Source organism: Carcharodon carcharias, chromosome 31 (assembly GCF_017639515.1).
Source record: "Carcharodon carcharias isolate sCarCar2 chromosome 31, sCarCar2.pri, whole genome shotgun sequence".
Taxonomy (NCBI): Eukaryota; Metazoa; Chordata; class Chondrichthyes; order Lamniformes; family Lamnidae; genus Carcharodon; species Carcharodon carcharias.
In genome coordinates, this window is record NC_054497.1 from 635,309 (window position 1) to 658,156 (window position 22,848).

Sequence of the window (22,848 nt, forward strand, 5' to 3'; positions counted from 1 at the left end):
ATTCCAAAGAGCCGGGACAGACAAGATGGGCAGAGTGGGCTCCTTTTGTGCTGTATGACATGATTCAGAATCTATGTTCTGTCTCCTTAGTTTTGACTCAATGCCAAGCCTATAATCCTGGGTTCATTAGGGAGCCTCAGGCACTAAATCAATGCATAATCTGTCGTCATGAGTTTATCCCGAGTCTATAATCCTGAACCTATATTCCTGATCCTATTCCGGAGTCTCTAATCTTGATGCTGTATCCTGTTCATTACCCTGAGTCTCTATTTTAAACTGGGAACGGTCCCTTTCGGAAGTGGGAGGTCTTCACTTGACAATGAAGGCAGCGACACACCTCTAAATATCTTAACCAGCTGAACATTCTGAAGTACAAAGGTTAGCTGCAGACTGAATGAGGAGCTCTTCAACCATTCACACCCAGTTCATCGGTGCAGCCTCCACAACTCAACAGAAAGGGTAAAGGCAGGGTCGCAGCTCCAGTCCACCCGCACTTAACCCTTGCTGTTTTCCCTTGCCTTCATCTGAGCAGTGGATTAAAAACTTCCCTGGCCTCTCGCTCCACGTTTCCCTGGTTTAAAGGCAGAAGCTGTTTCTCGAGTTCTCCGGACGCACAAATGGTAAGTTAGAGAGGCCAAGAAAAAACGTTTTTCAACACTGTTTCATACCGAGGCTTCTGCTTGGGATTCCCTGGTGAGGGGAGTTGTGGGGGCAGATTTTCCATAAGACATCCAGGGGAGTGTGTGTGTGTGTGGTCTGTAGGAATGTGCCACTACCTGCCTAATGAAAGCTTGCAAAGCAATGGAACAATTCACAGTGTGTTACTCAGCACAGGATTTCAGAAGGGTGGGGAAGCTGCGTGAATACACAGGAGGATGAAAGGAAATGTGGTGTTTGTCTCGTCAGGAATTATCCATCCCAAGTACTGTAATGAAGTGAACGTGTACAGCTCCTGTTACCATTCATTTATAAGGCAGTACATGTTGTTTGTAAGTATATTGTACAGGTTGTGTGAAGGCGTATAGTTATTTTTTTATCAAGGCACAACTCCCATTGGTCGGCTATGGTGGCAAGCTGGTTCTGTTACCAGGCCAGTCATACAGAAAAATCCCACCACAACTACTGGGGGATTTTAAGTTTAAGACAAAGCCCATATCAGTAAGACCATGAGACATAGCAGCAGAGGGAGGCCATTCAGCCCACTGATTCTGCTCCGCCATTCAATGAGATCATGGCTGACCTGATAATCCTCAACTCCACACTCCTGCTTTTACCCCGTAACCCTCGATTCTCTGACTGATTAAAAACCTGTCATCATCAAGTTATCAGGTTGGTGTAACTTTCACCTACCTCACCAACATCCTTCAGGGAATTGAATCTGCTGTCCTGACCTAGCCTGGCCTATATGTGACTCCAGGTCCACAGCAACGTGGTTGATTCTGAAATGGCCAAGCAAACCATTCGGTTCTGTCTAAATGCGACAAAATAGTTTAAACAGGTGCATAACAGAAACAGTGCAGGTTTAGTTTCATTCATTCGCTGGATGTCGATGTCACTGGCTGGGCCAGCATTTATTGCCCATCCCTAATTGCCCTTGAGAAGGTGGTGGTGAGCTGCCTTCTTGAGCCGCTGCAGTCCATGTGGTGTAGGTGCACCCACAGCGCTGTTAGGGAGGGATTTCCAGGATTTTGACATGGTGATATTGTTCCAAATCAGGATAGTGTGTAACTTGGAGAGGAAAATCTACATTGGTACAAACACCTCACTACATAGTATGATCAAATGGGCAGAGCTTGTGTGAATGCACAGTACATCACCTATGTGAGTGTGCAGAGCTCACATGTAAGTGTTTAGTTCAGCAACAAAAACAGAAAATGCTGCAAACACTCAGCAGGTCTGGCAGCCTCTGTGGAGAGAGAAACAGTTAATGTTTGAGATTAATGACTTTAAAGGTCACTCACCTGAAACTCTTGTTGACTCTTGTTTCTTTCCATGGCCTCCAGCCCTGCCAGGTGTGCTGAGCATGCCCAGCCTTATCTGCCCGGCTTTCAGGATTCCAGGCACTGCAGTATTTTGCTCTTGTGGAGGGATTGAATGTTTGTGGATGTGGTGCCAATCAAGTGGGCTGCTTTGTCCTGGATGCTGTTGAGCTTCTTGAGTGTTGTGGGAGCTGCACTCACCCAGGCAAGTGGAGATTATTCCATCACACTCCTGACTTGTGCCCTGTAGGTGGTGGACAGGCTTTGGGTAGTCTGGAGGTGAGTTACTTGCTGCAGAATTTTCAGCTTCTGACCTGCTCTTGTAGCCACAGTATTTATATGGCTGGTCCAGTTCAGGTTCTAGCCAAAGGTGAGCAGGATGAATCAACATCTGCAGGCATGAAAATGCCTCGGGCGCAGGCATGCTACCCCAGATTACACCTTTCCTCTCTGTGTTTGTTGGTCAAGATCTATCTTCAGCATCTGAGGTGCTGTGTCTGAGTTTTACCACCTGAATTTGTGAAGGGGTGGTGGTTGGGGGGGTGGGGGGGGGTAGTGGTGGGGGGGTTGCAAATATTGTTTGTTCCCCCTGTTACAAGAGTAAGCCGGTAGCTGACGCACCATAAAGGAGCCCGCCCCCCAGCCGTAGTGTGCCGCCTTTGGGCTAAATGGGACTTCTGCCCCTTAGTGGAGGGTGGAAGGCGGGAAACCTGCCGTCAAGAGCTGCTGGAACAATCTTGATTGGCCGGCAACTCTAACAGCCCCAGCAGCGCCAGGACTGAGTAACAGGCACTGCTGGGCTTTCCAGCAGGCCCACGAAGGAGGTAGCTATGGTGCCCGGACACAGGTAAGTGGGGGGTCTTAGACGGGGAGGGATCAGGCAGCCTTGGGGGGTGGTTTGGTGGGGGGTATGTTTTGGAGGCCAGGTGAGAAGGAACAAAGAGTGTGTGCGTGTGTGTGTGTGTGTGTGGGTGGGGTGGGGGGAGGGGGAGATTGCCCCCTGATGGGCAAAGGGCATCCCTCCAATGCTGTCCACGCCCTTTCCTTCCTGTCTTTATGACTCTACAAAAGGCTGTTTGCCCACTGCCACCTGCCTGCTCACTCTGCCCTGAGCAGCGTGTTATCCAAGCTCAATCCGCTCTTGACTATTTATTGAAAAAGTGGCGGGTGGGCTGCCTGACATCATCGTGCGCTGTTTCACGCTCGTGTGTGCTGGGCGTGCACCCGCCCGCCGAGGTGAGAATTAAATCCGAGGTGTACCCAGCACATTTTGTACCAGGATTGGGTGAGGGTGCGTGTGCTGTGAGCTCCATTTCGGAACTTGAAGGGAGCTCTTTGACCCCAAAAGTCCAATTTCACCCCCCAGGATCTGGTCCTTTCTGTTTGTGAATCTTGTCAGGACTCCCCGCATGACAACATCGACTACAAAGATACTTCAGTCACTAAAAAGCACTTTTATGAAATTGTGAAAGGCACCTTGTAAGGTTGTAACTGTAAGGTTGTTTTTATTCAAAACTCATACAAAACACACTTGCACACAAAAGTAAGATTAAAGAGTCCAACAGGTAACATAAATACAGCATCAACTTCAAATCCAAGTAATGCAACTGAACAACTGTATTACCTCTGGGAAATATAACCAGAAATACTTGGGTCATGGCTTGACAAAGAATGCCTCTGTATCTCTGAACTTTTACTCATAATTATTCAGATTATCCATACCACTTCCTTACAATGAGTGTCTTGTATCATTGTCAGGAATTGGTTTTACCGCACTCTCATGAACTGTCAGTGCCTGTTACACTGTGTTGCCTTCTTCCAGTGCTGTCTTCCATCGAGCACCTTTACGATGTGCTTTGGGTGCTGTGGTCCTTGAGTGGGCTGCTATCTGGGTGGGAGGGTGAGAGCGTAGCTGAGGGTGGACCTACATTATCAGGTCAAAACAAATGGCCGAACTCACACAGCCTCTGGCTACAGGACAATTGGACCTTGAGAGCTGGAACTGTCCTGGAGTGGCACGTGTGCTGGGAGCTCCAGACTTGGAGGAATCATAGATCATAGGCTGATAAGCACAGAAGGAGGCCATTTGGCCCATTGTTACTGTGTTGGCTGATTCTATCCAATAAGCCCCACTCTCCCTTGCTCTTTCCTGCAACACTTGATCCTGTTCAGGCATTTGTCCAGCTCCCTCTTTTCTGAAAGTTATCGGATTTCCAGCATTGCATTCAAAGCCTTGGATTCCTGGCCTTCGACTGCATGGGATATTCCTTTCTCATCATGCTGACCGCTGGGATCTGGATGGCAGAGGAGAGAAATTCCAGTTGCAGCAGCAGCTTTCTGGTGTTCTGGGCTTGGGGGGTAGGGGGGAAGGCCAGGAGGGCATTGGCCTCTTGCACTACCATTGTGTGGCGGACGCTCCCCAGGGATGATAGTGGGTCTCGCAGGGCAGGAAGGGGGCACGCCGATGATGGTCGACTCCTGCCCGGCTCCATCCCCATGCCGGTCACCAGCTCGACAGGCAGGCAGGGGTAAGGCAGAAGGTCTGCTGCCCGGGTGTTTAGCACGGAGCAGAACATGGCGGGATGTGTCGGATGGGCCTGACCCAGGGACAGTGGACGTAACAAGGCCGAGGGCAGCTCTGGGAGGTGGGCACACTGTTCACTAACACCAGCAGCGGAGTGGGCCTAAGAATACCCCCCCCAGGAGCAAGCTGGGCTACTCTGCAGCACTTCTCATCACCTCACAACAATCTGGCAGAGAGTGAAGGGGAAACAGTAACCAAAAAGCGGAGCAATTAAATCTTTTTTAAAAAATGCTGCTCTAGGGTGTGAAGAGAAAGTGGTAAAGAGAAGAAGTGCTTTGGTGGTGGTTGTTTTGTGTGAGAGGGCCTGCAGGAGGTAAAACTTGTTGTGGCTTTGTAACCCCGCGTACACACACAGTGCGTGTGGCAGCACCTTGAGATGGGGAGGGGTGGTGCTGCCAGGAGAGGCAAAGGCTGTGAGTTGAGCCCTGGCCCCTCTGAAGGCACAGGCCCCAGTGTTTTGCACCTTGCACATTCCCCCTTTCCCAGGCCTTGGTCCGAGCACAAGACCCCAGCTCTTACATTCGATGTCGTGGCCAATAAAGGAAAGTATCTCATAAGCCTTCTTGACCACCTTATCTACCTGTCCTGCTGTCTTCAGGGATGTTTGGACACACCCTCCAAGTAAGGTCGCCAACTGTGATTAAATGTGTTCCTGGAGGTTTCCCCACATGACTTGCCCCCACTCTCCAGCCATTAGTCGCCAACACATCCATCCTTGTGACTTCACCACCTTCCTACGTCAATCGGAAAGCAAAAAGACTCATCACCCAATTGGATGATGCTTGACTGTCAAAAGCCAAACAGCCTTTTTTTTTCACCCATTTCCAATAGTTTTACATCTGGCAAAGAGAAATGTTCAAAGCAAATGACAAAAACACAATGTCCCGATGGTTTGTCTCCAGGGTTGCACACAGCAGTGTCCTAGAGATTGATCTTCAATTCCTGGAGACTCCAGGCCTATCCTGAGGGTTGGCAACCCTACCTCCAAGGTCCTTCTGTTACTCTACACTTCTCAGTAACCTACCATTTAATGTGTTTTCTCTTGTCTTGTTTCTCCTCCCAAAATGCATTATCTCACACTTCTCAGGATTGAACTCCATTTGCCACTTTTCTCCCCACCTGCCCAGCCCAGTCTGTGATGCACAGGGGCAGCAGTGTGTGTACCATCTACCAGATGCACTGCAACAACTCACTGAGGTTCCTTCAACAGCACCTTCCAAACCCACAACCTCTACCACCTAGAAGGACAAGGGTAGCAGACACATGGGAACACCACCACCTGGAAGTTCCCCTCCAAGTCACTCACCATCCTGACTTGGAAATATATCACCATTCCTTCACTGTCGCTGCGTCAAAATCCTGGAACTGTCTCCCTTACAGCACTGTGGGTGTACCTACAGCGGCTCAAAAAGGCAGCTCACCACCACCTTCTCAAGGGCAATTAGGGATGGGCAACAAATGCTGGCCCAGCCAGTGAAGCCCACATCCTGTGAACAACTGAAAAGAAAAGCCCTGAGAATCTTTGAATTTTACATGGCTCTGATGCAGGGCTGGCTCACTTTTGCACCCCCCCCCCCACCCCCACCCACCGCCCGCCTCATTGATTTGCTTCCTCCTCTCTTGTGAGGGTTGCTGCATCTACTGCCCCTTCCTCAAGCTCATGAGACAATAGTGGTATTGTCACTGGGCTTGTGTTCCAGAGACTCAGGGTAATGCTCTGGGAACCTAGGTTCGAATCCCACCACAGCAGATGGTGAAATTTGAATTCAGTAAAAACCTGGAATTAAAAGTTTGATGATGACCTTGAAATCATTGCTGATTCCATAATGTGGGAAGGAAATCTGCTGTCCTTATCGGGTCTGGCCTACGTGTGATTCCAGGTCCACAGCAATGTGGTTGACTCTTAAATGGGAATGGGCAATAAAGGCTGGCCTAGGCAGTGATGCCCACAACCCATGAATGAATAAAGAACAGGGTCAAGGGTTATGGGGGTCAGACAGGAAAGTTGAGCTGAGACCATAACCAGATCAGTCATGATCTTACTGAATGGTGGAGCAAGCTTGAAGAGCCACATGGCCTACTCCTATGTTCCAAACCTTCTCAATGTATCCTTTTATAACTGTATCCCACTAACTAGCTCTGAGGAAGAGTAATACAGACTCACAAAGTTAACTCTGTTTCTGTCTCCACAGATATGCTGCCAGAACTGTTGAGTTTTTCTAGCATTTTCCGCTTCCATTTCAGATTTCCAGCATCAGCAGTATTTTGCATTTAGCTAGCCTCCTGTTAAAGGTGTTTATGCCATTAGCCTCAACTATTCCTTGTAGCAACAAGTTCCACATTCTAAACACTTTCTGGATAAAGAAGTTTCTCCTGAATTTTTGATTGGAGTTATTCAGTGTTTTTTTTTTTCTCCCCTTGTTCTGACCTCGCCCACAAGAGGAATCATCTCTCTATCAAGGCAGTTCTGCTGAATACAGTCCTTTGAATTGGACTGGAAATGAGCTCAAATACCTGAGCATTGTGTAATAGAACATCTGGAGTAGATCATCATATCTGCTGTGACTAGATTCAACCTGCAGGCTCACCTGTTGATGAGGAAGTTGTTCAATAAGTATTTGATAAAAATGCCTACATGTATTTGGAGTACTTCATGAATCATTGGGATGATTACATAGAATTACAGTGCTGCATTTTTAGCCCCCGCTGGGGGTGGAGATGAGCAGATGCAGGGTGTCATGCGACTGGCCTGTGTGCTGCTTCCCTGACTCCATCCTTCCCCTAGGCTATTTTCCCAGAGGCAGGATTGGGGGCGGTGCAGAGGGGGAGGGGGGGGGGGTTCAATTAAAGTAATTAGAGGCTTATTGAGGCCTATTGAAGGAGGCCGACTGGGATTTTCCAGGCCTATTAAAGGAGGCCGACTGGGATTTTCCAGTCAACCTTTAGGTCCCTGCAGGTGATGGGGGACTGTTTAGCTACCCATAGGTGAAAGACTAGGGGTCAGGTGGAGGTAGGAGGTGGGGAGGGGTAGCCTTCTAGGCAACTTTAGAGGCCTTCCCTGCCTGCCTGAGTTCAGCAACAGCTGCAGGCTGCCGTGTGGGCTCCCCTGCCTCCTGCCAACCCCACAAAATGGTGTCCAGCCTGCTGACTGTATTTCTTTAATTTAAAGGCATCCTCTTGCTCTCTCACTTACCTGCACCCTGCTGCTGATTTCAAGATGGAAGGTCTCCTATTGGCCCTCCAACTTTGGAAGCCCACCCACTATCCTAAATTGGATGGAAAGCCCACCCTCTGACTAATTTGGGCAATTGGCCAATTTGGGTAAAATCACAAGTGAGTTACTGTTTCCCATACAGTGCGGGTGACTTCTCACCCCCATTTGAGCCTGATGTCAGGAGCCTCAAGCTTGCAGGAAAATCTGGCCTATAGCACAGATGCAGGCCATTCAGCCCAACTGGGCTGTGCTGTTGTTTATGTCCATGTGAACTCCAACTATCCTTCTTCATCGAATCCCATCAACATATCTTTCTATATCTTTCTCCCTCATGGCCAGGATCTTCAGGTCGGCAAGCGGGAGTGGGCCCCGCTCGCCGACGCGTATAGTGACGGGCGGTGGCATCGAGTGTGCGCCCCGATGTCACCCGCACGTCATTCAGATCCTCAGTTTGGCAGGTGGGCACCAGATTCATCTGTGCACCTGCTAAATTGTCAAAGGCCCATTAAGGCCATTTAGATATCCATTGAAATACTGAGATAAAAGCAAAATACTGCAGATGCTGGAAATCTAGAACAAAAACAAAAATACCTGGAAAAACTCAGCAGGTCTGACAGCATCTGCAGAGAGGGATAAATTTGACGTTAAGTCCATATGACTCTTCATCAGAACTAAGACATATAGAAATGAGATGAAATATAAGCTGGTAGAGGGGGGTGGGACAGGTGGAGCTGGATAGAGGGCCAGTGATAGGTGGAGGCAAAGAAGAGATTGCCAAAGATGTCATAGACAAAAGGACAAAGGGGTGTTGACGGTGGTGATATTATCTAAAGGATGTGCTAATGGGGACATTAAGGGTAGCAAGCAGGACAAGCTAGTGGCAGATGGCCCTAGTGGGGGTGGGGTGGGGGGAAGGGATCGAAATGGGATAAAAGGTGGAGATAAAACAATAGATCAAAATAAATTTAAAAATAGGAAGGAAAAGGAAAATATATTTGTAAAAAAATTATAAATTATTTGAAAAAGTGGGAAAAAGGAGGATCAGGGGGTGGGGATGGAGGAGAGAGTTCATGATCTGAAATTGTTGAACTCAATATTCAGTCCGGAAGGCTGTCAAGTGCCTAGAGAGAAGATGAGATGCTGTTAAGGTTGGCGGGGTGTGGGGGGAGGGGGGGGTGGTGGTGGTGGGTGGCAGGTGAAGAGCCCAGGCAGCCTTCGCATTTATCATGGAACCTCAACCACGGGCGGGATGAGGTTTAATGAAGGTTTTTAAAGTTTAATAACATTTTTCAACCAAATTCATTGATAAGTCCCAGCTCATGTGACACCACATGAGGGGAGATGTCTTAATTTTTTTCTTCTTTATTAAAATTTTTTGCAGTCAAACTAATCTCCCTGAGGCAGCTCTGTGCCTCAGGGAGATTTCTGCACTCTTTCACAGGCATGCACTAAAGAGCACAGGCCCCGACTCAGCCTACTCCCCTCGCCCGCACAGGGAACGCTCAGCACTTCCGGGTGCATGTCACACTGGGTGGGCCTTAATTGGCCCGCTCATGTAAAATAGCGGCACCCAGCCAATCGTTGGTGGCTATCGGCTGTGCGCCTGCCCGTGCCACTCCTGTCCAACTCCATCCCACCCCCTGACAAGCAGAAAATTCTCCCCCATGTGTTTATATAGCTTTCCCCTTGAAAATGACTATGCTATTCACCTCCACTGCTCTATGAACAATTGCAAACCAATGGTATTGAAGGGGATTCTTTACTGAATCTGCTCTAAAAGATGTAGATGTTATGTGGAAACAGATGCAATCCTATTGCAATTATATGGATTATAAGACTGTAAGAACTGTAGCTTTAATTTTGGTGTAAATGAAGGGGCTGGTGTGACCTGTTCTGAAGTCTGTCTGACAGTAGGTCTGGGTGGTTTTATTGTTAGAGAACAAAGGAAGGTTTAGATTGTTTAACTGAGGGAAGAGGTGCAAGATATTTACACTTGGAGGCAATGGCAGCAGTTTCTGAGTTCACAAAGACTCTGAGTCTCCCAAAGTCCCAGTAAAGTGTTGAATATATTGGATTATAAACAGTGAGACTACACCTGGAGTGCTGTGTATATTTTTGGCCTCCTTACTTAAGGAGCGAAATACTTGCATTGGAAGCAGTTCAGAGAAAGTTCACTCAGCCGATTCCTGGGATGAAAGGGTTGTCTCATGAGGAAAGGTTGGGGTCTATACCCAGATCTAGGTTTGGGTCTATGCCCATTGGAGTTTGGAAGAATGAGGTGTGATCTTACTGAAACATATAAGATTCTGAGAGGGCTTGACGGGGTAGATACTGAGAAGAGGTTTCTCCAAGTGGGGAAGTCTAGAACTAGGGGGAAGAATTTAAAAATAAGGGATCTCCATTTAAGCTGGAGATGAGGAATTTCTTCTCGCAGACGGTTGTTAGTCTTTGGATTTCTCTTCCACAGAGGGAGCCAATTGAAAATTTAAAAACTGAGTTGATAGATTTTTGTTAAGTACATTTATTAGGCGTTACAAAACCAAAGTGGGAAGATGGAATTAAGGTATTGAGCAACTATACCATCATTGAATCCCCCCACATCCTGGGGGTTACCCAGAAACTGGACTGGGCTAGTGATATACATATAGTGGCTACAAGAGCAGGTCAGAGGCTGGGAATCCTGCGACCAGTAACTCACCTCCTGACTCCCCAAAGCCTGTCCACCATCTACAAGACACAAGTCAGGAGTGTGATGGAATACTCTCCACTTGCCTGGATGAGTGCAGTTCCCACAACACTCAAGAAGCTTGACATCATCCAGGACAAAGCAGCCCGCTTGATTGGCACCCCATCCATAAAGATTCACTCCCTCCAGCACTGATGCAGAATAGCAGCTGTGTGTACCATCTACAAGAAGCATTGCAGGAATTTACCAAGGTTCCTTCAACAGCACCTTCCAAACCTTTGACCACTACCATCTAAAAGGACAAGGGCAGCAGATAGAAGGGAATACCACCACCTGCAAGTTTGTACCACCACTCAGCATCCTGACTTGGGAATAAATCGCCGTTCCCTCACTGTTGCTGGGTCAAAATCCTGGAACTCCCTCCCTAACAGCACTGTGGGTGTACCTACACCACATGGACTGCAGTGGTTCAAGAAGGCAGCTCACCAGCACCTTCTCAAGGGCAGTTACGGATGGGCAATAAATGCTGGCCCAGCCAGTGAAGGCCATATCCTGTGAATGAATAAAAAAAAACTCTGATTGATGATGGAATAGGCTTGAGGAGCTGAATGGTCTCTTCCAGATTCTATTGTGATGAAACCTGTTTGCAAAGAGGAAGGAAGCCTATGTGAGCTGTTGTCCGCACTTTTTTTTTAATGCCTGTATTTTTTGGGACAGTCCTTAACCAAATGAGAATTTGTAACTCCGGTTTTCTGGGAGAAGGGGTTGTGAATTTGTATTCCTGGCTTCTGGGGAATCAGACTATGCCTTCAGCTTGCTAAGGAAATGAAAACTGATTGGCCATAAAACACATTCGGCTCTCAGAGGTCAGGTTTCAACAGGTGGTCAAAGAAGGCCGGCAGGAGAAGTTATCTGGGTCGGTCGCAAAGACTGAAGCCCGGAGCGACTTGAGGAGACTCTGTGGAAATTTACCTTTATTTGATGATGCCCTTATCTCTGGAACTCGGATGGAGTAAAGTACTATTAGAAGCAATTTGGTGCCTAAATCCTGTGTGAAGAAAAGGAAATGAACTCAACCTGATGAGGATAGTTTTGGAATGTGGCTGAACGTGGTGCCATTTGTCCTAAGGGGGCTTCCAGTAAATCCGTTGTTGTTGTATCAGCTACTTCAATGTAACTTATAGTTTCTATTGAATACAATTTGCCTATTAATTTATGTTGATTCTGTTTTGATTGTTAAATTAAAAGATATAAAAAGCGAAATCTTTGCCCATCAGCTTCATCTGTTGGGGTCACTAGGCAAGTCAGTTCTTTTAGATTATTGGGCTTAGATTTTCACAGAGCTGTGGAGACTCCACACGGTATCAAAATGGCACTGGGAACACGATTCCGAAAGTCCCACCCACACTTGTAACAAATCCCTTTTTCACCAGTAGGGAAATGGGGTGAGACGTGACACACAGGTGGGGAGTCTGAACCTAGCAAGGCCATTTGAACTTATTGGCGAGGTCAAACAGACCCCATATTTGCTGGAGCGAGGGCCTCGTTGTGCCTGTGTTATGAATTTTTAGCAGCGATGTAAATGCTCATAAAGGATAGATAAGCTCTGTCAAATTGTCAAGCGTCAAGTTATTTAAATATTCTGCCCTTTAGAAGTTGAAAATAACAACAATCTTCCTGTGTCTGTGAATTGAAAAAAGTCTGTGCTTTCAGTTTCAATAGCTGTTTGTTGACATCACCCTAAGTGATATCAATATAGCAGTATTAATGCTTGACTGCTTCCATAACCTTTTATTATCACGGTGAGGGCTGTTAATTCACAGCTTGCTTGCCAGCTCAAAGAGGTTATTAAAGGATTAGCTGTCTTTGTGGTGTTATGAATACAAATGTTTGTTTTAAAAGGAAATAAGTACTGGTGGAGATTTAAAGGTATTGAATGGACTTTCTTGAATGAGAGTTTTTTTTATATAGTGAAGTCTGGTTTAGATATTTAGCTCATTATTTTATCTCAGCATGACTCCTGAAGTCTGGATGGTGCATACTGAGTGAGTTGGCATTGAGGGTGTGAGAGAGAAGGACATTGGTTGGGGCATGGGTTGGCATTAAGATGACATAGGGTCTGTACTGCGCCATGGAGGTGAGTAGGAGTAGGTGGGTTGGCACGTGTGGGTGGGAGGGCGAGGGATGAGACCTAGAGGGCCTGATATTTTACAAAGCAACTGGGATGAAGCCCCAGAGAACCGAGGCAAGCCTTTTAAACAGCCTGCCTCTTCACCTGGCAGCCCCTGTGGCTAGCTCCGTTCTGCATCTGAGGGGTGGTGGGCCTGACTCTACCCCCACACCCGCCTCCCCAAAGCAAAGATCCCACCATTTGGGGCAGTTTTACCCGAGGTGGGTGTGGCGAGCTGGGTGGTTTCCCAGTTCTGTGACACCAGCTGGGGAGCAAAAATATCTCGGCCTTGGTCTCAACGGGGATTATAAAACTGTGGCCAGAATCTTCCGGCCCCCTCCGCTGGTGGAATCTTCCAGTTCTGTCAAGGGCAATGGACTTTTCAATGGTCAGCCGGATTTTCTGGCCCTGCCTCTGCCACATCCCTGTGTTCATCACCAAGACTGCCCACTTCCACCTTTGCAATAGTTCGCACCCCCCTCGTTTTTTTTATTCTTTCATGGCATGTGGGCATTGGTGGCAAGCCCAGCATTTGCTGCCCATCCCTAGTTACCCTCAAGCGGCTTGCTAGGCCATTTCAGAGGGCAGCATGGCTGTGGATCTGGAGTCACGTGTAGGCCAGACTGGGTAAGGATGGCAGATTTCCTTCCCTGAAGGACATGAGTGAACCAGATGGGTTTTTACGACAATCAATGATAGTTTGATGGTCACCATCACTGAGACCAGCATTCAATTCCAGATTTTATCAACTGAATTTAAATTCCACCAGCTGCATTAACCTGGGTCACTGGATCCCTAGCCCAGTGACACAATCACTACACCATCTCCCCCAATTCCCCCATTCCTCAGCTCTCTTGGTGGAGACCTATATCCATGCTCTTGTCACCTCAGAACTTGATTTTTCTAATGCCCTCTTTTTCTGGCCTCTCAATTTCACACTCCGCAAGCTCCATTTCCAATGTCCCCCACTAGACTGGCTTTGCACCATCCCCATCCTCATTGAACTACACTGGCTCCCACCCCTTTAAAACCTTAATCCTCACCGTTAAATTCTCCCATGATCTTACCCAACCCAATCTCTGAAACATTCTCTCAATCTGTCACACCTTTAGGTCCTTGCCCTTTGACCTTTCACCTCCCTTTTTCCTATCATAGATGACCAAGCCCCCAGCCACCTTGGCCTTTGGAGTCCATCCATCCGGACCTTCACCTCTCCACTTCTCCATCTTCAAAAATCAAGCAATTTGACTGACCGGTTGATCCCGTCGTCCACTTTTTCTTAACCCCTTTCTCCATTTCTTTTTGATCTACGTGTAAGAGGCATGTTTGATGTTAAAAGTGTGCTGTCAACGTAAATTATTGTTGATGGAAATTTTTCTGCGCCACTCCTGCTTTATTCAATATCTTGCCTGAGGCAACATTTTTTGTTTAGTTTTGATATTGTCTACAAAGACAACCTGTATCTGTTTGAGAATGGGCACCGGATGCTTGTTTGATTATGTGACATAATAGGCAAAAGCCATCTTGGCATCACCTCAGTCATTTACGAGCATGCACACAGGCACATCCAAACCCACAGGTCCACACGCAGAGGTACACAGATATGGTTATGAAACTATTAATGTATGTAATGTTATTGGAAAATATTTTTCTTATAAAATAGAGGTTTAGCCTGCAAGTGTAGCCTAGATATGCAACTTGTGCTCTTGCAAATTCACTTTTCGCCAAGTTCATCACCAAATTAGCTTCCTGTAGTCGAGTAAATAATTCTCCCAGATGCTGTAAATGCTCTTCCCATGTCTGACTGAAAACTATTAGATCATCAATATAAACAGCACAATTGCTTAGACCCTCGATTAATTTGTCAGCCTTTGAAATGTCACAGGTGCATTCTTCATATCAAATGGCATGACTTTAAGCTGATATAATCCACTTGGTGTCATGAGAGCTGATATCTCCTTTGATCTCTCTGGCAACGTTACCCTGCCAATACCCTTTAGGTAAGCCAATCTTTGTGATATGCTTCGACTGTCCCACTTTCTCAATGCAATCCTCCAACTGCGGTATGGGATATGAATCCGCATTCACCTTTCGACCGTCCACACACAGGGCCACACCTATCAGTTGGTGAGTGGGTGAGGCCCACTCGCCGAAGTGTAAAATGACGCAAGGTGACGTTGGGTGGGCGTTCCAATGTCACCCCGCATCATCTACATTCTCAGCTCGGTGGGCGCGCAGCCAACCTGTCAATGGCCTATTAAGGCTATTTAAAAAGTAATTGAAATCATTAATGGACCTGTCTGTCCTATCTTAAGGTTGTGAGAAGGCCGGGATCCCTGGTGGGCTTCAGAAAATACATGAAACCTCAACCACGGGCGCGATGAGGTTTCATGAGGGATTTAAAAATTTGGGAACATTTTAAAATAAAAGTTATGGACATGTCCCAGCTCATCTGACAGTGTCACATGAGGGGACATTGCAGCGAAATGTTTTTCTCATCTTTATTTAATGCTTCAAAGCTGAGCCGATCTCCCTGAGGCAGCACTTTGCCCCAGAGAGATCTGTGCCCTCTTTCGTACCCATCCCTGCTTGCACAGGGAGCGCATAGCAGGACAATAAGCAATAGCTTCATGACAGATACGTACACATATGCACACACACACAGAACCATCGAATCAGGGAAACTTTACTGCACAGGAAGTGGCCACTTGGCCCATCATGTCTCTGCCAGCTGGGAAACAAGTCACCCGGCCTAATCCCATTTGCCAGCATTTAGTCCCTAGCCCTGCAGGTTACGGCACTTGAGGTTCATATCCAGACATCTTTTAAATGAGTTGAGGGTTCCTGCCTTTTAGGCAGTGAGTTCCAGACACCCACCCCCCAACCCCCCCACCTCACAACCCTCTGGATGAAAAGATTTCTCCTCATCCCTCTAACATTTCAATCACACATACCTGGACACAGACATGTCGGGCAGGATTTTAGGAGTCGGTGAGCAGTGGGGAGGGGGACATTGTCACATGAGGGGACATGTAAGGGAAATTTTAATTTTTTATTTTTGACTTTTTCACATGTCCAGCCGATCTCTCTGAGGCAGCACTTAGCCTCAGGGAGATGAGTGTGCTCTTCCGCGCACATAGGGAGCGCATAGCGCTTCTGTGCGGACATCACGCTGGGTGTGCCTTAATTGGCCGCCAATGTAAAATGACGCTGCGCCCCTGATCGGAAACACGCCCTTACTTGCCCACCCATCAACTTACCCCCCAACGGGGAGAAAATTCAGCCCATAGAGGCAAAGATATGCACATGCACACAGAAACACACACATATGCATGCACACACACAAACAGCCACACATAGATATACATACATACACACACACACACACACACACACACAGAGGTACACACACAGATAATTACATACACACATACACATACATACAAACACACACACATACCAACATAGACACACGCGCATTCAGATACACACACACATATGTGCATGCACACACAAACAGGCACAGAGAAACACAGGCAAACATACATATGCACATACGCACACACAGACCATAAGACCATAAGACATAGGAACAGAAATTAGGCCATTTTGCCCATCGAGTCTGCTCCACCATTCAATCATGGCTGATAAGTTTCTCAACCCCATTCTCCCACCTTCTCCCCGTAACCTTTGATCCCCTTACCAATCAAGAACCTATCTATCTCGGTCTTAAATACACTCAATGACCTGGCCTCCACAGCCTTCTGTGGCAATGAATTCCATAGATTCACCACTCTCTGGCTAAAGAAGTTTCTCCTCATCTCTGTTCTAAAAGGTCTTCCCTTTACTCTGAGTCTGTGCCCTCAGGTCCTAGTCTCTCCTACTAATGGAAACATCTTCCCCACGTCCAGTCTATCCAGGCCTTTCAGTATTCTGTAAGTTTCAATCAGATCCCCCCTCATCCTTCTAAACTCCATCGTATATAGACCCAGAGTCCTCTGGGTATAGACGCAGTTGCACAGACTGATGGACACACACACACACACTCACACACACATGCACAGATACACAGAATCATTCACAGAGACACACACATGCTCCATTGGAATTACTGAACAGCACTTGGTGAAGCTGAATTGCTCAGCAGTTGTGGTAATTCTGGACTCTCAATTTTGAGGTTGTAAATTCAAATTCCTGCAAGGCAAGTTATGGGATTGAGTTCATACTGGTGTGACCAGGGCACAAAGGATGGACAAGAGAGACTGCCCAGCAACACAAGCTCCCAAGAACAAATTCTGAAAAGCCCCAATTGATATTATTCCTCAGGCCATTTGCCACACTGAGATGAATTGAATAATTAGCTGATTGACGAATGTTCTGCCTGTCGGGTGAGCAGGCCCCGCCCCCTGCTCGCTGATGGCAAAATTCTGCCCAGGGTATCAGTCAGGGGATAACATGTGAACTGAGTACCACCAAACACAAAGGAGAATCACTGTCAGTAATGCCCTGGTTAAAAACCCACACAAGACGTTGGATCATTGGGTAACCATCAGAAAGTAGAATTCTCACCCACTTTTGACTTCTCCAATGTATTGTAACACTCCGAACGCTAATCAAGGCAGAACCAGTTGACTCAGTGCACACACTGGGTCAAGCCTGCCACCTACCTGGCTTTTTTTTTTTGGCTTACTGCAAACCCTTTCTCTGTAATCTCCCCCAACCCATTGGGATCTTCATGTCGCTCCAGTTGTGGTCTCTTGCACAACCCTGATTTTCGTTACTCCACCGTTGGTGACCCTACCTTCAGTGGTATGGATCAAAGCTCTAGCATTTTCTCCCTAAATCTTTCACCTCGCTGACTCTCCCCTTTGCACCATTCCTTAAACCCCGCCTCTGCGATTCAGCTCTTGGTCACCACATCCTTATACTTCCTCATGCTGCTTAGTCATAGAATCAAATTTGTACGCTCGCCCTCCTTGGGAGGCTCTACCATGTCAAAGGTGCAATATAAATGCAAGTTGTTTCTCCTAGTGTATCTGTGGTTAGGTAAAGTTTGTAAGTGAAACTGTCTTTTTCCAGTTATAAGGAAGACAATGGCGAGCGACCATGGTCAGGCTCCAGAGGAGGAGTATGCAGGGCAGGAGCAGCTGTGGGAGAAAATTGAAAGCAAGCGCCACATCCTGACAAGATCCATCAACCCCAGCAAGCTGACAGCCTATCTTCGGCAGTGCAAAGTCATCGATGAGGAGGACGAGGATGAGGTCCTGCGCTCGCACCTGCTGATCTCCAGAAGGGCTCGTGCAAGTCAGCTATCTTAACTCTCTTTCTCTCATAAGTTGCCTCCTCTTGCCCCTTTCAATGCCCCTTGGTTGCACCATGAACAGAGGGCAACCTTCACAGCATCCCTCTTTATGATGGTCATTTTCCAACTGTTGAAGTAGGAGCACACCCTGGACCAAACACTGCTTGTTTCCCACTCTCCCTCCTCTGTCAGCCAACAACCCTTCCATCATTATACCTCCGATCTCTGAATTCTCCCATAGGATTGCTACCCCTGCCCACCTTCGCCTTCCTTTACCCACCTCTCAAATCCTGTCGCTTCTGTATCTCTCCCTTTCTAATATAACACATCCATCAGGTGCCCTGGATAAATACCAACTGATGTCCACAGGTTGTTGTCGAATTCATGGGTGGATGGGATCAGAGACACGGGATTGATGGGAGCCAGCACCCAGCACCCAGTGGGAACGAACTGGAATATTCCTGGGCTGGAACGCAAGAGGACAATGTCCCCAGAACCTGACTCCTCCAGTGTTTCAAGTCAATGCCTGCAATATGAACAGAACCCTGGATGAGCTAGGAATTGTATAAAATGTTGAGCTGTTACCATAAAACAGACAGAAACATACCATACCCTTTTAAAAACCAACAATACAGCAAATGACTGAATGATAAAGAACAATGCAGCACAGAAACAGGCCATTCAACCCATCACACCCATGCTGGTTGGTTACATTCCACTCGAAACCACCCCCCCCCCTCCCCCACGCCCTGCTTCAGGTCACCCTATCTGCACAGCTTTCTGTTCCTTTCTCCTTCGCCTGTTTCCCTGGCTTCTCCTTGAATCTTTGAACCTTTGGACTTCTCTGTCCCAGGGGGTTGTGGACGCTCCATCATTGAACACACTTGAGACTGGGATAGGCAGAGTTTTGGTCTCTTGGGGAACCAGGGGGGATATGGGGAGTGGGCGGGAAAATGGAGTTGAAGCCTAAGGTCAGCCACGATCATATTGAATGGTGGAGCAGGCTCGATGGGGCACGTGGTCTACTCGTGATTCCATTACTCATTGCATCTGTTCTTAAATGCAGATACATTATTCATCTCAACCGCTTCACGCGGTACTGAGTTCCACATTCCAGCACTCTCTAAGAAGTTCCTCCCGAATCCCCGATTGGATATGTTAGTGACTATTTTATCATTATGATCCCTAGTGTTGGGCTACCCAAAAATTGGAAATATTTCTCTACGGCTACCATATCAAAAAGCCATCATAATTTTAAAAGTCTCTATTGGGCCACCGCTCAGTCTTCTCTTTTTCTAGAGAAAAGAGTCCCAGCCTGTTCAGCCCTTCCTGACAGTTACAAACACTCGATGCTGGTATCAGCCTTGTAAATTCTTCAGTGTCTCTGATTAAAATCAGTCACTTTTTAAAATTCTCTCTCTGCACCACTGATGATTGTTGAATATTGTATTTTAGTCAGAGTGGGCACATGATTTCAGGAACTGAGTGCAGGAATCTGACTCTCATGGTAACAATAGATAAACATTGGACAACAATCCTTTAAAGATTAAGCCACTTAAATTCAGATCCTGTTGGCAATTGGGTTAAGCAAACCCTATCAACACAATGATTTAATCCACAATTAATCTTTAAACCAAAGCATTAGAAAACGTAAAATGTAAAAATAGGTCAACAGAGTTTGACAAAGAGACCTAAGTAATCTGCATAGCACTGAGCATAGAACTCCCCCAATACTGACCGAGTGGCCACTGAACTCCCAAAATACTGACTCCTACTGACCACTGAACTCCCCATCACTGACCCTGCTACTGACCACTGACCTCCCAAAGTACTGACTCCTACTGGCCACTGAACTCACCAATCATTGAACCCAAGTGACCACAGAACTCTTAAAATAATGACCCCCTACTGACCACTGAACTCTCAAAATACTGACCCCCACTGACCACTGAACTCCCCTATCACTGACCCCCTACTGACCACTGAACTCCCAAAATACTGACCCCAACTAACCACTGAACTCCCCATCACTGACCCCCTACTGACTACTGACCTCCCAAAATACTGACCCCTACTAACCACTGAACTCCCCATCACTGACCCCTACTGACTACTGAACTCTCAAAATACTGACCCCTACTGACCACCGAACTCCCCTATCACTGACCCTGCTACTGACCACTGACCTCCCAAAGTACTGACCCCTACTGGCCACTGAACTCACAAATCATTGAACCCAGGTGAACACAGAACTCTTAAAATAATGACCCCTTACTGACCATTGAACTCTCAAAATACTGACCCCTGCTGACCACCGAACTCCCCTATCACTGACCCCAAACTGACCACTGAACTCCCAAAATACTGACCCCTACTGACCACCGAACTCCCCCATCACTGACCCCCTACTGACTACTGAACTCTCAAAATACTGACCCCTACTGACCACCGAACTCCCCTATCACTGACCCTGCTACTGACCACTGACCTACCAAAGTACTGACCCCTACTGGCCACTGAACTCACAAATCATTGAACCCAAGTGAGCACAGAACTCTTAAAATAATGACCCCTTACTGACCACTGAACTCTCAAAATACTGACCCCTACTGACCACCGAACTCCCCTATCACTGACCCCCGACTGACCACTGAACTCCCAAAATACTGACCCCTACTGACCACCGAACTCCCCTATCACTGACCCCCTACTGACCATTGAACTCCCAAAATACTGACCCCTATTAACCACCGAACTCCCCATCACTGACCCCCTACTGACCACTGAACTCCCAAAATACTGAACAAAAACAGAATTACCTGGAAAAACTCAACAGGTCTGGCAGCATCGGCGGAGAAGAAAAGAGTTGACGTTTCGAGTCCTCGTGACCCTTCGACAGAACTTGCGTTCGAGTCCAAGAAAGAGTTGAAATATAAGCTGGTTTAAGGTGTGTGTGTGTGGGGGGCGGAGAGATAGAGAGACAAAGAGGTGGAGGGGGGGGCGGTTTGGTTGTAGGGACAAACAAGCAGTGATAGAAGCAGATCATCAAAAGATGTCAACGACAATAGTACAATAGAACACATAGGTGTTAAAATTAAAGTTGGTGATATTATCTAAACGAATGTGCTAATTAAGAATGGATGGTAGGGCACTCAAGGTATAGCTCTAGTGGGGGTTTTTTTTTATATAATGGAAATAGTTGGGAAAAGGAAAATCTTTATAATTTATTGGAAAAAAAAGGGAAGGGGGAAGGAAAGGGGGTGGGGATGGGGGAGGGAGCTTACGACCTAAAGTTGTTGAATTCAATATTCAGTCCGGAAGGCTGTAAAGTGCCTAGTCGGAAGATGAGGTGTTGTTCCTCCAGTTTGCGTTGGGCTTCACTGGAACAATGCAGCAAGCCAAGGACAGACATGTGGGCAAGAGAGCAGGGTGGAGTGTTAAAATGGCAAGCGACAGGGAGGTTTGGGTCATTCTTGCGGACAGACCGCAGGTGTTCTGCAAAGCGGTCGCCCAGTTTACGTTTGGTCTCTCCAATGTAGAGGAGACCACATTGGGAGCAACGAATGCAGTAGACTAAGTTGGGGGAAATGCAAGTGAAATGCTGCTTCACTTGAAAGGAGTGTTTGGGTCCTTGGACGGTGAGGAGAGAGGAAGTGAAGGGGCAGGTGTTGCATCTTTTGCGTGGGCATGGGGTGGTGCCATAGGAGGGGGTTGAGGAGTAGGGGGTGATGGAGGAGTGGATGGAGGAGTGGACCAGGGTGTCCCGGAGGGAGCGATCCCTACGGAATGCCGATAAGGGGGGTGAAGGGAAGATGTGTTTGGTGGTGGCATCATGCTGGAGTTGGCGGAAATGGCGGAGGATGATCCTTTGAATGCGGAGTGGGTGATAAGTGAGGACAAGGGGGACCCTATATACTGACACCTACTGACCACCGAACTCCCCTATCACTGACCCCCTACTGACCACTGAACTCCCAAAATACTGACCCCTACTAACCACCGAACTCCCCATCACTGACCCCCTACTGACCACTGACCTCCCAAAATACTGATCCCTACTGACCACTGAACTCCCCTATCACTGACCCCCGACTGACCACAGAACTCCCAAGATGCTGACCCCTACTGACCACAGAACTCCCCTATTACTGACCCCAAGTGACCACAGAACTTGCCTATCTGTGAATGGCACTGACCCACAGCATTGTCTACCATTGATCCCTCAACATTAACTGCCCAAATTAACTGACCCAGGATAATTTAACCTGGGAATTCTCAGTTCACCACCAACCAGGCAGTAATCTTAACCACCGGGGTATCAGAGAATATTATCAAATATTTCTTTTGATAAACACATTCTTAGATTTTACATAAATATGAAATTGCTTCTCCCTTGGTGCCCAGCCTCTTGATGTACATTCCTATGTCTCTCAGTCTTTCAGATGCATAAGTCAGTTGGACAAAATGGCCGTTGTGCAACTCAAATTCTTCACAAGTTCACTGGAATAATGTTGAGCTAAAGGGGTTAAATTATGAGGTTGGGCAGATGAGGGCCGGGAATTTCCAGTCCCGTGGTGGTGAGATCCACCAGGGGAGATTCGGAGGCCCAGCCAAAAGCCCATTGGCTCTCGGTGGGACTGGACAATCCCGGCAATGGGCGGGGCAGGAATAATTTAACCTGGTCTGGAATATCCTGACCTGGGTTTCCCTTCTCTTAAGGGGAGGCGTTTAAAGGATGGTCTAATTGAGTTGCTTAAGATGATTAAAAGATTTGATAATTTAATTTGAGGGAGAAACGACTCCCTCCGAAGGACAGATAAGAGAGGCAACACCTTAAAATTTGAGCTGGTCCAATCAAGGGGAGAGGTTTGGAAGCACTCCTTCACACAATCTGGAACTCTCATTACCAGCCC

General features: G+C 47.3%; 1 protein-coding gene across 3 annotated transcripts in view; it reads left to right on the forward strand.

Annotated features, from left to right (window-relative positions):
- Positions 1-255: 255 nt before the first annotated feature.
- The window catches only part of LOC121271773 (caspase recruitment domain-containing protein 11-like), a 112,409-nt gene continuing 89,816 nt past the window's right edge, over positions 256-22,848 (forward strand). For 2 of the 3 annotated variants that reach the window (XR_005941756.1, XM_041178032.1), the window contains exons 1-2: positions 256-620; positions 17,713-17,937. Coding sequence is in view for 2 of the 3 variants with exons in the window: in XM_041178032.1 (XP_041033966.1) it covers positions 17,727-17,937 (211 nt within the window). In the remaining variant the exon portion in view is untranslated. Of the gene's footprint in view, positions 621-870; positions 990-17,712; positions 17,938-22,848 lie in introns of those variants that run through there. The other variant, XM_041178033.1, reaches the window with a different exon arrangement.